We start from the raw sequence: 15,955 nt of genomic DNA, 5'->3' as shown, positions 1-15,955 counted from the left end.
CAGTTGCAAGCCTCTTTAAAGATTTGGTTTTGTTCACACTGAGACAGTGTGACTGCTGGTTAATGTGTTTTCTTTATATTGGCAGGGGGAAGCCTGCTTTGTTGTGAGTCCTGTCCTGCAGCCTTCCACCGTGAGTGTCTTAACATTGAGATGCCAGAGGGAAGCTGGTTCTGCAACGACTGTCGGGCTGGCCGGAAGCCACACTACAAGGAGGTGGTGTGGGTTAAAGTGGGTAGATATAGGTCAGCAAAGACAAACCTCCAAGCTTATTGAAAAATACTAGGTTTTCTTTTTTTCTTTGTTCACATATTTTTCAAGTGAACCTTCACTCAGTATCACAAATTGTCATTGGGGAATGACTTCTTACAACCCAATGGAAATTTATAAGCTAGGGATCCCTCCTTTGAAGAAGGAAAAAAAAACAGGTAGCAAACATAAAATTAAACATAACAAATAATGTATAAATAAATAATAACAATATAATATAAATAATAACAATAAAATCAGTTGTTCGTATATGATAGGTATTCTGTGTAAATCCCTTGATTATTTCACTCTCTTCCATTTTCTCTCACAATTAACTTCTCAAGTCTATGAGTTGCCAGAATCACATATTTCCTACTATTTCATTTTCTCTGGATGTGGGTGTTTTCTTTATGGAAACTAATTTCAAAGTTTACTTTGACCGTCTGTAACGTATGATTGCAGAGAAATTGAAATTAATAATTTTGTGAATGTTAATTGATGCTGAATAGCTGGCAAAGCACAGGCAGGCAAGTACAGCATGCGCCAGCATCTATGTCTACATCCTGATGGTTCTAAATTTTCATGTGGCAAATGCTCTCATTGAATTGATCTCTGCATGTTCACACTGGCAACAATTTATTACGGTATTTTTTATGAAGCAGAATAAGATTATTCATGAGTAATGCAAGCGGAAAAAGAAAACTCGAGCAAGAAGAGAAGGTATGGCGGGAAATAAGAGGAAGAGGGGGATGCATGCACATGTTGGCTAGCTAGTGCAAAGTAGGAGAAAGAAGAGAAGAATGAGTTCAGGTAGCCGGTGAAGAGACTTAAGGATAGGTGTTACATGATCTTTCTATCTTGGACATCAAAAATTCTAGCAGCACAATTTGGACAAATGGTCCTATATATAGGTTTTGGGGGGGACAACCTTTTTTAAAAAAAAAAAAAAAACACACAGTGCTGTGAAAAACTATTTTTTGTGTTTCCTTTTTTTCAGTTATGTTGTCCGTTTACTGCCTTGACCTAATCCTATCATTTTAAAAGACATTTCTGCCTTTCATTTTTAAATATTGCAACTTACCATGACTATACACAAAACATTGCATTGGACACTTCAGAACACGATTTCTCTGAATTTCTTTAATAAATACTCCAGTGATTGCCATTAGCTTCTATTATATGCTATACGTCCAAAGGTACAGTATCACAATGAGTTAGCTATCTTGCGTTGAGCCAAGTATTGATACAGGTGTTCAATTGTGTACAGAGAACTTGTATAATCTCCATAGAAAAGCATTGTCAATAGAATGCGATGTTCTGGAGCAGCCTTACATGACCTTAAGGTCACCGTGTCCACTGCCAAATGTGGCCTAGAGGGGTATAAAGGCCCCTAGCAATGGGCTTTAGAGCAGTGGAGCTGCATTCTCTGTACTGATGGAGCACCATAAAATACCTTTGGGGTGCGCTGTAGTGGTGTCTGTGATCCAGAGCAAATCTTCCAACATCAGTACCTGACCTCACTAATGCTCTTGTGTTTGAATGAAAAATCCTTACAGCAATGTCACAACATCTAGTATACAGCCTTCCCACAACAGTAGAGGCTTTTACTGCAGCGAAGGACAGGCAAACTTACTATTAATACCCTTGATTTTGGAAGAAACTTTTGGATATATAGTGTGAGTGTGTTTTCTGTTTTTTTTTCAAGTACAGAAAACATGCTGACATTGTCTTTTTGACCATCTGATGCATCTGCAGCAGATATTGATTAGGTTGAAAAATGCTATATTGAAAAATGTATTCCTTCAAAGAAATCTTTTGCCCTCTGCTCTGTCAGATGGTGGCCTGCAGAAGTCAGTCATCCTAAGAACATTCCAGAAAATATCCTGCGAATGAGACATGATGTTGGAGAGTTTCCAGTTCTTTTCTTTGGTTCCAATGATTACCTGTGGACCTATCAGGCTCGTGTGTTTCCATACATGGAGGGAGATGCCAACAGCAAAGAAAAAATGGGAAAAGGGGTTGACTCCATTTACAAGAAAGGTATTGTTAAGATTTTCATCTGTACCTGCAAATTAAACATGCTTGTCAGACACTTATGTAAGATTGATGCCTTTAAGTTAACTGTAGTTTGACTGCTTATTGGCTAATTTTGGTGAGAGCTATAATTTAGACATTGTTTTACTTATTTAGCTTTGGAGGAAGCTGCAGTAAGATTCAAGGAACTGCAGGCAGAGAAGGAACTTCGGCAGCTTCAGGAGGACAGAAGAAATGACAAGAAACCTCCACCTTACAAACACATTAAGGTATCAAACCCTTTACTTTACAATGGCAATTGAACAAAAGTGCAATGCACAATCAGAAGCCTCTTCTAGACAGTCAAGTACCAGCTAGAAGTGCATTTACCCATGCACTTAATGCCTGTTCTTAACTGATGCCACAGGTGAACCGACCAATTGGTAAAGTGCAGATCATCACAGCTGACTTATCTGAGATTCCGCGCTGCAACTGCAAAGCAACAGATGAGAACCCATGCGGAATGGACTCGGAGTGCATAAACCGCATGCTGCTGTACGAATGCCACCCTCAGGTGTGCCCAGCAGGAGAGCAATGCCAGAACCAACGCTTTATGAAGCGCGAGTATTCCCAGGTGGAGATTTTCAGAACGCTGTCACGAGGCTGGGGTCTGCGCTGCTGTCATGACATCAAAAAGGTAGCCTTTGAAAATATAATTGCATAACTGCTCAAATACATGTAAAACAGGCTTCATCATCTTAAACCTATCACAAATCTTAGTTAGGAGTGGGAGCTTTTGGTGCTGGATTGCGGCGAAAACAAAGAGTATGCCCCAAATTCCTCTTCTGTGCTCTTTTAACATCCATAGTACAGTCATTTAACTCAAACGCAAATCCAATTGCTCATTTATTCTGGACACAGCTTCCAATTCCTTCCACTGCATTGTTGTAACTATGAGTGGCAGAGGCCACATCCAGACACTATTAACCCATCAACAGCTTTTATCACTAGTACACTGAGATGTTCTAAAGTGAAAGGAACTGGTTTAGTGAACTGGTTTCAAGAGGTAGTGTTTATTTTTACCATATGCAATGTGTTTACTGCACATGTGACACACATCTACATTTTTAGTTGAGTTTTTTGGGAGGATGTTTAGTGATGCTAACTTATGTAAAGTCCATGGGTGAACGACAGTCTTCCTGTCCATGTGTTGATGAGCACACCATAGCCCGTTTTGAGCTTTGCCTTCACAAGATGTTAGTTTTTTTTTTGTGCGCATTTTTTCCTATCCTAACAAGTCCACATTCCCACCCACATTTAGTCCAAAAGTTCTAATGGGTTTCAGCATACATCTGACCCTGAAAACTATGGTGTCCACAGAGTCTGTAAATGAGAAAAAGAACTAATTATGTTGAACATGACCATTCAACCAGTCAGGACTAGATGACTTCTGTCTTGTCAGACATGTTGTGCAACCATAGCGTATAGTAGGAATCCATGGCCTAGCTTAATAGCTGAAAAGCTCATTATTTCTTTAAAGAAATTGTGGCAGAGAAGATGACACTAAAATGACCAATTTCACTTACAGTGTCAAACACTAAGAAAAGAAGACCAAAAAGAGTATGACCCTACAGGAAAAACAAGAGTGAGCATCAGCGGGGCTTTTCAGTGTTGGAGAGCACTAATGGAGTTTGTAAAGATTGGTGCTGATCTTGCTTTAAATCTGCTAGTTAGGTAGTTACTTTGCATGGCACATTAAATTCTGAACTGTGCAACTGATGCAGCTGAGTTGCTAACTGGTGTAGCTATCTGTGAAACATATCAGCTAGTTAACAAAAATAGTCACACTGAAGGAAAGTGCTGTATTTGTTTGGCTGTGGAGGTTCAAAATAACTAGCTTTAGCTGAATTCTGCCTTTAACTCTCTTAAACCACAGCTGGCCAAAACTACATTTTTCCAAAAAAAGAAAATAAACTAACCAATTGTCTGCTGTATGACATCAGGGGGACTTTGTTAGTGAGTATGTTGGAGAGGTGATTGATGAGGAGGAATGCAGAGCCCGGATCAGACATGCTCAGGAGAATGACATTGGGAATTTCTACATGCTAACACTGGACAAGGTGAAAGTTTTATCTTCTTTACATATAATGTGCCTCTTGCTTTGCTTTGACTGTTAATGTATTATTTCTTTAAACATCGATAAGGTTTAAAAATGTACTTTTGAATTGATCCTGGTTGTATGGTCACATCCATAAACACATTTCAGAAATCACTTTAAAATGATTAGAAGTGTTGTTACTGCAGGGCAGTTGGTAGGAAAAGTATTAGAGCAGAAGATATAAAGGAAAATGTGTAAAGATTGTGTGGTTTTTTTTGTCTAATCAGAAGCAGCCATTGTATTATTTCAGTCTTCAAAAGTATCCAGACAGTTATAGCTAATAAAAAAAAAGTTTATACAAATTCTTTAGGATTTTAGCCCACAACAGTTTGTTAGTTTGTTCTAAGCTTTTCAGACTGTACTGCTTGAACGTAAAATACGTTTACACAGCAGGTAAAAGTGGCCCAAATCCTCATAAGTGACACAGATGTGTAAACAGCAAAAAATGCACTGAATCTGACATTTTCAATTCCGATATGTGGTACTGAAATCCGATCCGTATCCGATCTGAGGCAATGCGACTCAGTCTGAACAGCCAGATCGGAATTCATGCGACTTTTACGTCAGTACAACTCGACATTCATCATAATCTTGCGCTGCTGAGACTCAGAAACATTTAGGAGGATGTTTCTGTACCAAAAAAATAGAAGAGACTCATCGAGTTTAAAAAGGTTTCGAAAGAAATGGCCGAGCTCAGCCGGAGGAGCCCGAGGCTGCAGTGTTAGAGAACAGTTTAAAGAGGACACGAACCAAAGAAGTGGCCACGGCCGAATAGCGCACCCTTTTTACGGCGAACTTGAACACACTGTGTTGCTCTCAGTCATTAGAACTTTAATCACTCCTGTGATGCTGACGAAGATGAAACTGAAGCTCCCGGAGCGACTGGCGTTCTCTCACCGCCATGACTGTTTACCTCCGGTCGAGCGCGATACACGAAGCATTCTTTTGCGCATGCGGGTCGGTTTGGGATCGTGATCTGTTCAGACTGATGTCACATACACATCACATTTAAAAGATAGTGTGAACAGCCTAAGTCTTAAAGCCATAGTACACCAAAGAAAACAAGTGGGATAATGAGACTTTTAAAATTGTCACATAAAAAAAATGTTATGACCGTTTTGGTACATAAAACTAAATAAATGAAAGAAGTAGATCTAATAAACCTCAAGAAAATGTAGTATATGGCCCCTTTTAGCATTCTGGCATTTTAAGATGGCATGAAACAATCCGCTTTTTCAAATGTGTCTTTTTATTAGGACCGTATTATTGACGCAGGACCCAAGGGAAATGAGGCCAGATTTATGAACCATAGTTGCCAACCTAACTGTGAGACCCAGAAATGGACAGTGAGTGGAGATACTCGGGTTGGACTTTTTGCACTGGTAGATATTTCTGCTGGTAAGGAGTGACATCTGACTTTCAACTCCTAAATGTGGTGTAAGGAGTGGTTTCATAGTACTGTAACATTTTTGAAAATCTTTTTTTAACAAGTAGGAATCTCTCCAGTAACTGATTGATAAATAGCCATTGATTTGTCAATATTTCCTCTGAGCTAGGTACCGAGCTAACATTCAACTATAACCTTGAGTGTCTGGGGAATGGGAAGACTGTGTGTAAATGTGGTGCACCCAACTGCAGCGGTTTCCTAGGAGTGAGGCCAAAGGTAAAGAAACTGCCTTTTCAACCATTTAGTGGGATACCAGTGGCCATAATACTGAAAATCTTAATGTTGATATCATGGCTGCTAAAGCAGGCAGTAATTAGGAAATTATCACTTAATATCTTTGCTTCTTAGAACAATCCTCCATCAGATGATAAGGGTCGTAAGATGAAGAAGAGAGCTCACATGAAACGCAGACAACAACAGGAACTCACCAAGGAGCGAGAAGATGAGTGCTTTAGCTGTGGAGATGGGGGCCAAATGGTTTCTTGCAAGAGGCCAGGGTGTCCAAAGGTTTACCATGCAGACTGCCTCAACCTGACCAAGAGACCTGCAGGTCAGTCCTTAATAAAGTATAGAGTGCAAGTATAGAGTGCAAGTTCAAGTATCTTGCATGCCAGAAAGAGCATTAACTCATTTACACTGGGAGGAAAGTGGGTTAATTCTGCTTTTTAATTTATTCTTCTTAAAAAATAATGAGATCTTAAAATGTACTTTTGATACACATTTGATGCCATCGTTCACTAGAAAGCTTTTTTTAATAAATGAACTATTTTTTCTTTAAATGTTGACACCACCACCATGTCTTCATCACTAGTGGACCTGTGTGAAAGAATGACAAAGTTCTAGCTAAGTTATCACTCAAGTCTAGTCGCGCTGATATCTGAGTGCAAATTAATGCAGGTTTGATAATGGGAATTTGTGTGAATGGTTTGCAGGTCGTTGGGAGTGTCCTTGGCACCAGTGTGACCTCTGTGGCCAAGAGGCAGCCTCCTTCTGTGAGATGTGCCCCAGTTCCTACTGTGTGGAACATCGAGACGGCATGCTCTTCATCTCGAAGCTAGATGGGCGCCTGTCCTGCAGTGAGCATGACCCATGTGGGCCTGAACCCCTGGAGCCAGGAGAGATTCGGGAGTATGTACCAGAGCACGCTACTGCCTACCCCAACAAAACCCTCCCCCTGTTCAGGGCAGCTAACAGTACTGTACCACAAAACCATCTACCTGCTCCCACAGGTCTCTCCTCTGTGCCCAGCTCAACACCAATGATGTCCTCTGGTCCTTCTAGTCCTTCAGTTGCCGTTAACATAGCGTTTCACCGTGCATACTCACCTATATCCTCCTGTGGGGAGGATAAGGAAGACGAAGAAGTCTTTGTGGAACAGGAGGAGAGGAAATTGGAAGGTGTAAAAATTATGGAGAAAACTGACAGACAAGGAGATGAGAAATATGCTACAAAGCGTGAATTATCAATACAGGATAGAAGAGAAAAAAGAGGTAGGAGAGCTATCTTAGCTCTGTGAATCTGTTCACCTCTTCACTCTGCTGTCCCAAGGAAGGCTTTAGCTATATACAATCCACTAACAGTATATCTAGTGTTTTTATGTCACTACTGCAGTAGACAGTGTCAATGGATAACAGTGAAGTTCAAGCTGCTTGATGGTAGCAAAGGACAACGGACCTGTTGGTTTTAAATGGCTGGTTTAATCAATTTTTTGGTTTATCTAATCTCAGATCTGTTTACATCTCATTTTCTTACTGATGAAAACAAAGACTTTAGAGTTTTAATGAACGCTGTTATGTAGTTGACAGTGTTAAACATGAAAGCTGAAACTTTAGATGATGTGTTGAAAAGGTGTATAACTTTTTTTTTTATCTGGATGAACTGTTTTTAGAGGTAATCACAAAGAGATTCAAATCATGATTTAAAGTATCCCTGTTCATGAAAACTTTTTTTTCTAAAAATCATTTTCTGCTGTGTTCAGATCCGTATACAAGTAATCTTTAACAGGGCTGTTTTTGCTCTCAAACATGAATGATCACAACTAAAAAAAATTAGTTCTGATCAATTTTTCAAACTAAAATAGGCATAGAAAGATGTGATCATACTTAGAAGCAAAATATGTTTGCTTTTGGAAATGAGCCCCGTCTTTCAGACAGAAATGCCTATGGTGCACACACCAACAAAAAACACTTGAAGTGCGCATTCAGTTTTTGTGTTTATAATGCAGTTTAGACTCATACAGAGAATGATGCTAATTACAAATTGTAATTTTTTGATAGTCTACAATGAAAGTGGCTTCCGGTACCTTGAGTTATTACATGTTCTAGTGCCCCATTCAGTTATCTTGCCTTACCAAAACCTTTTTTTAAGACTTGGACTGTTGCTTTCATGTTTAGAGTTCCACTAAGGTCTGAAAACTTCTAGTATATTTACAAATATAAATGAATAGGCTATTGAATGGCTGCGGAATGTTAAATTTAGCTTATGTCTTGCATTCCATAGTGATTATTTGATGAATGTGGCAGTGGATGTCCATGATAGCTGAGTTTTGCACTTCCTCTCACATCAGGAAATGAACTTAAAACTTGATTTTATTATGACTTAAGGACTAAGTGGCCTAAAATGTATGTTGGTGCCTATTTACAGTAACACTAACACACAAAAGTAAGACCGTCAGCAGAGCTATGGCCTTTTGTTTTAGTCATAAGACATTTTACAAGGAATTCAGTATCCAACTCACATCTATTACATGTTCTGCACCCACTTTTTGTTCTTTATGCCTTTTGAGCAAATGCGCACAAGAAAAAAGACTTTTGACACAGTGCTGTACTACTCAGTAAAAGTTTGGACAAATACCAAACATATCCTTGACTTTAGCATCACCTGCTGGTAAGACTTAAAAAAAAAAGCACCAGATTTCCATCCAAAATGTGTCCCAATTGGGTAATTTATACCTTGATCGCATCTCTGAGTGTTGGGTAATGTGTATTATATTGTGTCTATAGGTTGCATAAACTGGCTGCCATTAAGTAGGAGCAGGAATGAATGACCAATTTATTGTGTATATTTGTACATTAAAGCTCTATACAAAAGCCACATAGCAGTTTCTGCAGCTAGCCAACTTTAGATGTTCTGGTGTACAAGTTCCTGTAAGAATTTTGACAATAGCATTTCATAATTTTGAGTGACGTTTCATCAAATGTTTTTACTCTTAATAGCATAGTTACGTAAAAAGCAAATAATGGGGCAAAAAGACTGGGATTCATCACTACAATCTGGCAATGGGATGATTATTTGATTGGGCAGATTTGATTTTGGATGCTCTGCATGTTTGCTTGCTGTGATCCATTTAACAGATTTGTTTACCAAAAAGTGATGTGGCACCAAGGTCATAATCAAGCAGCTAGCGTGTTGCACTTGTAGAGCATTACATGTTTTTCACTGCACTCATCACTCATATGTACACAGACGGCTCATATTTTTACACTCCTCTGAGAACCTGCCATTGTACTGCTTTTGGTCTGCTTCATGGTGGTGTATCAGCCAAAAGATGAAAAACAAAACAAACAAAAAAAATCTGCTGCCTTGTGAGAGAATTTAATTGTGCTGTAGCGCTTTGTACATAATAAATGACAGTACTTAAAGTTTCACATTCTTGGTGGAACATTTTTTTTTTCTTTAGCCAGTGCTTAGGGAAAACTTGTACTATGGTTGACAGTTGACAGTTGACACCATACTTTATATGACCACAAGTATTGTAATGAGTGTTGTATTCATGTGTGTGAAGTAAACTCAGAAAGGGACATAATTGAAATGCAAGTGGTTCTTGTGACCAATCACTCAAACTAATACTGGCTTTTTGTTCACACTTAAGAAATGGCAGCTTATACAGTCCCAAAAACGTATTTGGTCTCTTTAGAGAGCCTTCAGCTGATCCCATTTATCCTCTTAGTGTTTCATTACTGCTTATTATCACTCACAAGAACTCTTTAAAGGTGACAGTTTCATCCTCCACAATGGATAACAATGATCATCTTTTCACAGTAGTTCAACATTGTGTGCGCAACTTGGAGTGTGGAGTATGTACAGTGTAGCTACAGAACGTATGAGTGACTTACTGGTATAACAGAAGATGACTGAGTTGTGTAAAGACTTGTACTTTAGTGTCAATTACACAGGGGTTATTCATAAGATCAGGTCATAACACATGGTTCACTGCAAATACACAGTTGGCACAAAGCTCTGACACAGGTTTTGCCTGTTGGATATCTGGCAAAACATATATAGCTGAATATATCTTGGTACAAACAAACATTTAACTTGTGAAATGTCAACATATAACCTCCAAAATAAGTATTCTGTACAGGCACAATATAAGCTGAAAGCAAATTAAGGCTGCATGTACAAAGATCAGATGACTTTTCACACAGACAAAGACAAAACCCCAGTTCAGGAACACCTCATCTGTAACAAACCACAGTAAAATTAAATTAAAAGGCAGATCTTTCTGTCTGGGTCCATTTTTCTGTCGTTTTTATAACAATGTAAACATGAACATCACATTCAACACATGCTTGTAAGTCAGCTCAGATTTGGCTAAATGAAAAAAGGCAAAATGTCAGCACTGTTTCACAGCCACCTCAAACTGCAGATCAGGCTTCCATGCAATGCAGGTTTTGCCTCATTTCAAAGCTAACAAAAACTCACCAAACCCACCCTCCAGCTCACCTAAATTCAGGAAGGTGAAATGGTGAGAGAACACTTACATAAAGGCGTATCCCAGTGAGATGTCTCACAAACACCATAATGTTATGAGACAATGAGGCTTGGGTTTGCCTTTACCTACTGCTTTATCTACTGCTACTTGTGTGAGAACTATCACATCAGCAGAAACATTGGCAGCTTGTCCTGTAGTGGTATAACTGTTTCAGCTGAAAGAAAAAAAAACTGTCAAAAATCATCAGCACTTACTTAGAACCAGTTCCATCAACCTAAAGCATAACCTTATTTGTTTTAAGAATAGTAACAAAACGGGTCTCAAAAGAGTCAAAAAGCAACTTCTCACAACAGCGACACCCTTAGCTTACTAATGTGAAATGATAGAACCAGATGAGTCAAACGGCGGTGATACGGCAAGCAATCTTTACCATGTGTAAACTTGGTGGTCATGTGACCACCTTACATGGGATGGCCACAGTCCACAAAATGTCCAACAGAAGTCACTAAAAGAAATTCTTTCAAGGCAATTATGCTGTGGGGAAAAAAGGCCATCAGGAACAGCGGTAATGATCGCTTTCATGCAATTAAGGTTCCAGTTTTTTTCCCCCACCCCCTTTTTCAGCAAGGTGGAAGTATGTCTGCTTCTAGTTTATCCAGTCTTCATTGTCAACAAGTCTAATGAAAATAATTGTGTTTCATAATGCAGCTCAGCCACCCACATACTCCAGAACAGTCTTTGTTTTTAAAATAAGAAGGGGGGGCATCCAGTATTTCCAGGTCACACAAGACAACACAGAAATGTCCTGTGTTGGGTCAGTGGTGGCAACAGGTGTAGAGATAAGAGTCTTTCTTTTGGCCGAGGTCCACTCCTTTCTCGTCTGCAAGAAACGGAAGAAATATTGGGGCAGTTGGATTTGTGAAGACCACACATACAAAAATCAAAACATACAAAATCAATAATAAAAAAAAAAACTTAAATTATTAAACTGCACCAAAAATGAAAAAAAGATTCCCACCTTGCATGAGCTCAAAAGCTGAGTTACTGAAGTCCTCTGCTATTTTCATGAAGAGTTCATCTGTAACAAAAGAGTGAAATATTAAACCTTTACTATGTCCACATACACATTTATCACCCAAAAACCATTATGAAGTACTACTTACCAACATTGTTTCCTGTTTTGCTAGAAGTCTCAAAATGCTGTGCTCCTATTTCTGAGGAGAACACAAAACCAGGCATGAAATGCCAACAACAAACAACTAATTGCATTAATTAAAAACTTGAAATGTTTAATGTAAGCATTTACCATCTGCAAAGTCTTGTACATCATGGTAGTCTACTTGTCGTGCACTCCTGTCAGCCTCAATGAGGTCATTCTTTGTACCGCACAAATAGATCTTGCAGTGCTATTAGTCAAGAAAAAGGGCAGTAGTTATAGAGCTAAATGTGGTAAAAAAAATGGGGCAGAAATCACACCAAGAATATTGAGTGTGTGTACCTCTTCAAAAGTCTGCAATTCCTTCACCCAGAACCTGGCCCTTGAGAAACTGCTGCTGTCCGTCAAGTCTAAAGAGCAGTGGTTCAATAGATCATGACATTAAAGATAAGAACAGGATGTTTTCCTACAAAACACGAAGCTGTAAATGACTAGAAAGATAACATTAAATGAGAAAACAAAGTGTGCTGCACTGTATTTGCTACTACTATTGCTTGTATGGATGGATCATTATAAAATATTTCAAAAGGAATCGAACATTCTTCTACAGTAAATCGCTCTTGGAATACAAGTGACAGCTGAGGCGAAACACAAGCTCCCGTTTCTTTAAGGAGAAAGAACGTGTACCGTAACAGACAATGGCAGCTCGGGCTCCTCTGTAGTAAATTCTACTCATGGCTTCATATCGTTCAGATCCAGCTGTGTCCTGGACAGAGGGGAAGAAAACATGGGTTCTAAGATTAATGCCTGTGACGGAGTCATTGGAAAAAAGCTAACATTGACAGCGTTAGCACTCACCCATATCCCCAACGTAATAACTTTGTCACCGACGTTGATGGGCTTTGCAACAAATGCGGCTCCGATGGTCTATTGAAGAAAAGAATAACAGCCTGGTGAGCACTTCTCTGTAATATACTTGGTGCTCATCAGGAGTGTAAAACAGTGTCATACTGCACCACTGCATTGTTGCTAGCATGTCATCTTGGCTAGCTCACTGGCTCATATCGTTATAAAGTGCAGCTTTTTGGTTTAATGTGCAATCTGATTCCTCTATGCCATTCGAAAGTCTCCAATATTGTAGTTTTATAATGCTGAATGCTCTAATAAATTGAAACAAAAATAAACACTGCCATATTAAGACAATCAGGTACTCTTAACCTTTGCTGTATTGGAAAATGTACGGTCGTTGTTTTTAATTGAATTATGAATTTTGTGATTCGGTACACAATATATAAATTCGTTATTTATATCGCACTTTTCATGCTAGAGGCAGCTCAAAGTGCTTTACAGACAGGTGATAAAATATAGTTATAGAAGAGATCAGTAGTATTTCATTAGAATCAGAAGAAACTGAATATTAAATGACAAGATAAAGATAAACACCACGAGACATTCCGTTTTAGTTAAATGCTAGTTTAAAGAGATACATTTTTAGGTGCTTCTTAATAGTGAGCACAGAGCGTGACTGTCTAATAAAAGGTGGAATTGAATTCCACAGTTTAGATGCATAATAACTGAAAGAGGTTTCTCCATGTTTTCTGTAGTTTACAGAGGGCATCTGCAGAATGGGAGGTAAAGATGGCAGCATCTATCTCCATCACCGTGATAGGTGTTCAGGAACAATAGAGCACTTAGCATTCGCTCTCTTTTCCCCTCAAATACTGTAGAAAGATACTGTATAAATAAAATGAACAAAAAAGAAGTGAATAGTTAAAAAGTTGGCAAGCTTCACACAAACATGTGAAGAGGAATATGCTGGTTGCTCTCCCAGACAACCAGTAAGGTCAGGCAATGGTAGATGAAGCTTAGATTCATCTGTGTTGCCTGGGAACGGGTTAAAATTAAATTGTGACTGAAAAGAAACAAACTTTGTTAAAGGGGAACACCACCTTTTTTTTTTTTCAAAAAAATGACACAATTCAATGGTTAAGATGTAAACAGAGGCGTTCAGAATGGTTTGGTGTGAAATGCCCAGTTTGAGAAACTTGCCTAGTCAGAAATGTTAACATTGGTGGTGATGACATGAACCAGATGTCTGAAGAATTTAATGCCTCTAAAAACTCATTCACAGAAAGTTATTACTGGACATGGTTCAATATATGACATATGCCTCATGTCGAACACATTAGTTTAAAATGTATTTCAATTTCAGTTATGATAATTCTACCATCAACACTACATACAAAAACTCAGAAGACTTGCGTAGGTTCGCTGGTGGCTTTGGATAGTAAATACAATGGCTATATTTGTGTAGGTCCCTGGGTCCCATCACCGCCACTGTAAAGAAATCAGAGCCTGTACGATTCTCTACAGTGAACCACTTCACATCTAACCAGTCTGAATGAATGTTTACATCTCAAGGACCGAACTATTCGGAAATTTTAAAACATGGTGGAATTTCCCTTTAATAGGACACAAATAATATATACTTGGGTCGAGGCTTGATGTACTTGTTTCACAGCAGATTAAAAAAAACCCTCAGGGCCCCTACTCACGTTTTGATATGGTCCAACAAGAAAGCGATGATGTACGTATCTCTCCACCAGGCTGGTTTTACCCACACTCTCCTTTCCAAGCATGACCACCTTGGCATCCACACGCATGGCGGTCATATTCTTTCTTGTCCTAATGGAAAGAAAACTAAAGAGAAATCAATGTTGGAGCTACTCCACTTGACAGACTATGTCCCCCTACACGATCAAAACGGGTACATTCTTTAAAAAAAGGTGGTTCTTCAAGGGTTCTTTAGTAAAGGAAATTGTTCTGTGTAGAACCATGAGGTCTATATAGAACCATACCATAAATAAATGGTTCTTGAGGTGGTGCAATGGCTCCTCAGATTCATGGAGAATGTGCTGCATATGGTTCTGTATAGACACAAATAAAAGGGTTCTTCTACTGTCACAAGCTTGGAAGAACTCTTTTCCAAAAAGGTTCTTTACAGAACATATACAACACATTCTCCATCTGAAGAGTCATTTCCTTTACTAAAGAAACCTTGAACAACTGTCTTTTTAAGAGCGTAGGCCAAAATCAAATTTCAGACAAACACTTAGACACAAACATCTCGTGAAAGAAAGCAAGCTCATGAGATTATTTCACAACAATCATGAAGAGGCTGGAAGACAACGTCCAGTCGGCCTTCCTTCCACATAACGACCACATCACCTTCTCCATGTTAAGCAGCTAAATATACACTGGGCTTGCACATTATTTCACAATACAGCTCCTGCCTCTATTTCCACACTCAGGGGCTTCTGCAGAGGCAGAAAGACCACCGTTACACTAAAACTGACTTAGTCCTGTTATTGTACAGACACCATGGGCAGTGAGCTACTCACTACTTCTAGCTACATATCTGAGCTGTCCTGGGGGCTGACTTTTACTCAGCACACCACGTCATGCAGTTAGTAAGCAAGGCTGCCTCCCCACTTACCTCTAAATAAGTGGATAGAAAAGGTTGATGGTTGTTGTGGTTGGCTGTTAGCTACTTATTTTGCTAACGCAGCTAGTTAGCTACCATCTCCAACTGAATCCACCTGGACAGCCAGTCAGTCTCGGGATAAAGCTCTCAGCTAATGTACACATAACAAACAGACCTGTACCGAAATCCACCTTACAGCGTCGCGCCGGCTTCGGTGTCAGTTCACTTAGTCAACAACCCACGGGATAAGCTGGCTATTGGCTAGCAGCTAAACTAGCTTATCCTCACACTTGTCAGAGAAGTGCTGTTGATGATCCGCGAACGGAATATATTCATTTTTTTTTTTCTTCTGCGAGATTTCCAAAGAATAATATGTTTTAGCTCCGGCCGCCCATTAAACCAGCCCCTCGCCCACTTGGACAGTATTTTTAAAGACCTCCAGTAAAAATAAGCCCTCCTCCTCGCCCTCCTGAGGAACTGAAGCAGTCATTTAGGGCGCGTCCCAAACAACGCCTTTCGGCCTTCTCCGCTCATCTTCCCCTTTTACTGTGACCCGGACACGTATCCGACCGTCTGGTTAAAAAGATCAGGTGCCAGAATTAAACTCTCCCACCTGCCCGGCTGCTGTAAACATGCCTGCTGTCCTCCCAGAGCGGTGCCGCCGCAGAGCTGGACTTTCCTTTTTAAAGACTAATGCTGTGTCTCGAAGGGAAACGCTTTAAATGAATTAAAGAAAC

At 39.4% G+C, this 15,955-nt stretch overlaps 2 protein-coding genes across 8 annotated transcripts in view; one reads left to right on the top strand and one right to left on the bottom strand.

The window, feature by feature from the left end:
• The window catches only part of nsd1b (nuclear receptor binding SET domain protein 1b), a 21,843-nt gene extending 12,332 nt beyond the window's left edge, over positions 1-9,511 (top strand). For all 3 annotated transcript variants that reach the window (XM_017704312.2, XM_017704311.2, XM_017704313.2), the window contains 9 exons: positions 86-242; positions 2,081-2,286; positions 2,437-2,549; positions 2,687-2,956; positions 4,263-4,379; positions 5,674-5,815; positions 5,974-6,080; positions 6,213-6,414; positions 6,797-9,511. In XM_017704312.2, the coding sequence (XP_017559801.2) occupies positions 86-242; positions 2,081-2,286; positions 2,437-2,549; positions 2,687-2,956; positions 4,263-4,379; positions 5,674-5,815; positions 5,974-6,080; positions 6,213-6,414; positions 6,797-7,380 (1,898 nt within the window). In that variant the 3' untranslated portion in view covers positions 7,381-9,511. The remainder of the gene's footprint in view (positions 1-85; positions 243-2,080; positions 2,287-2,436; positions 2,550-2,686; positions 2,957-4,262; positions 4,380-5,673; positions 5,816-5,973; positions 6,081-6,212; positions 6,415-6,796) is intronic.
• On the bottom strand, positions 9,443-15,955 carry rab24 (RAB24, member RAS oncogene family). 5 transcript variants are annotated; one of them, XM_017704318.2, is made up of 9 exons: positions 15,832-15,955; positions 14,290-14,434; positions 12,593-12,661; positions 12,422-12,500; positions 12,077-12,144; positions 11,885-11,984; positions 11,742-11,792; positions 11,597-11,656; positions 9,443-11,458 (listed from the first exon to the last, which is right to left on the bottom strand). In XM_017704318.2, the coding sequence occupies exons 2-9, from the start codon at positions 14,404-14,406 to the stop codon at positions 11,394-11,396; spliced, it is 609 nt and encodes a 202-aa protein (XP_017559807.1). In that variant the 5' UTR covers positions 14,407-14,434; positions 15,832-15,955; the 3' UTR covers positions 9,443-11,393. The 5 variants fall into 5 exon arrangements, with proteins under 5 accessions (XP_017559807.1, XP_017559808.1, XP_017559805.1 ...); XM_017704319.2 differs by having other exon boundaries at positions 14,290-14,419; positions 15,832-15,845; XM_017704316.2 differs by lacking the exon at positions 15,832-15,955 and adding an exon at positions 15,231-15,777 and having other exon boundaries at positions 14,290-14,419.

Source organism: Pygocentrus nattereri, chromosome 16 (genome assembly GCF_015220715.1).
Source record: "Pygocentrus nattereri isolate fPygNat1 chromosome 16, fPygNat1.pri, whole genome shotgun sequence".
NCBI lineage: Eukaryota > Metazoa > Chordata > Actinopteri > Characiformes > Serrasalmidae > Pygocentrus > Pygocentrus nattereri.
The sequence above is the reverse complement of the archived record's forward strand: the minus strand, read 5'-3'. Positions and strand labels throughout refer to the sequence as shown.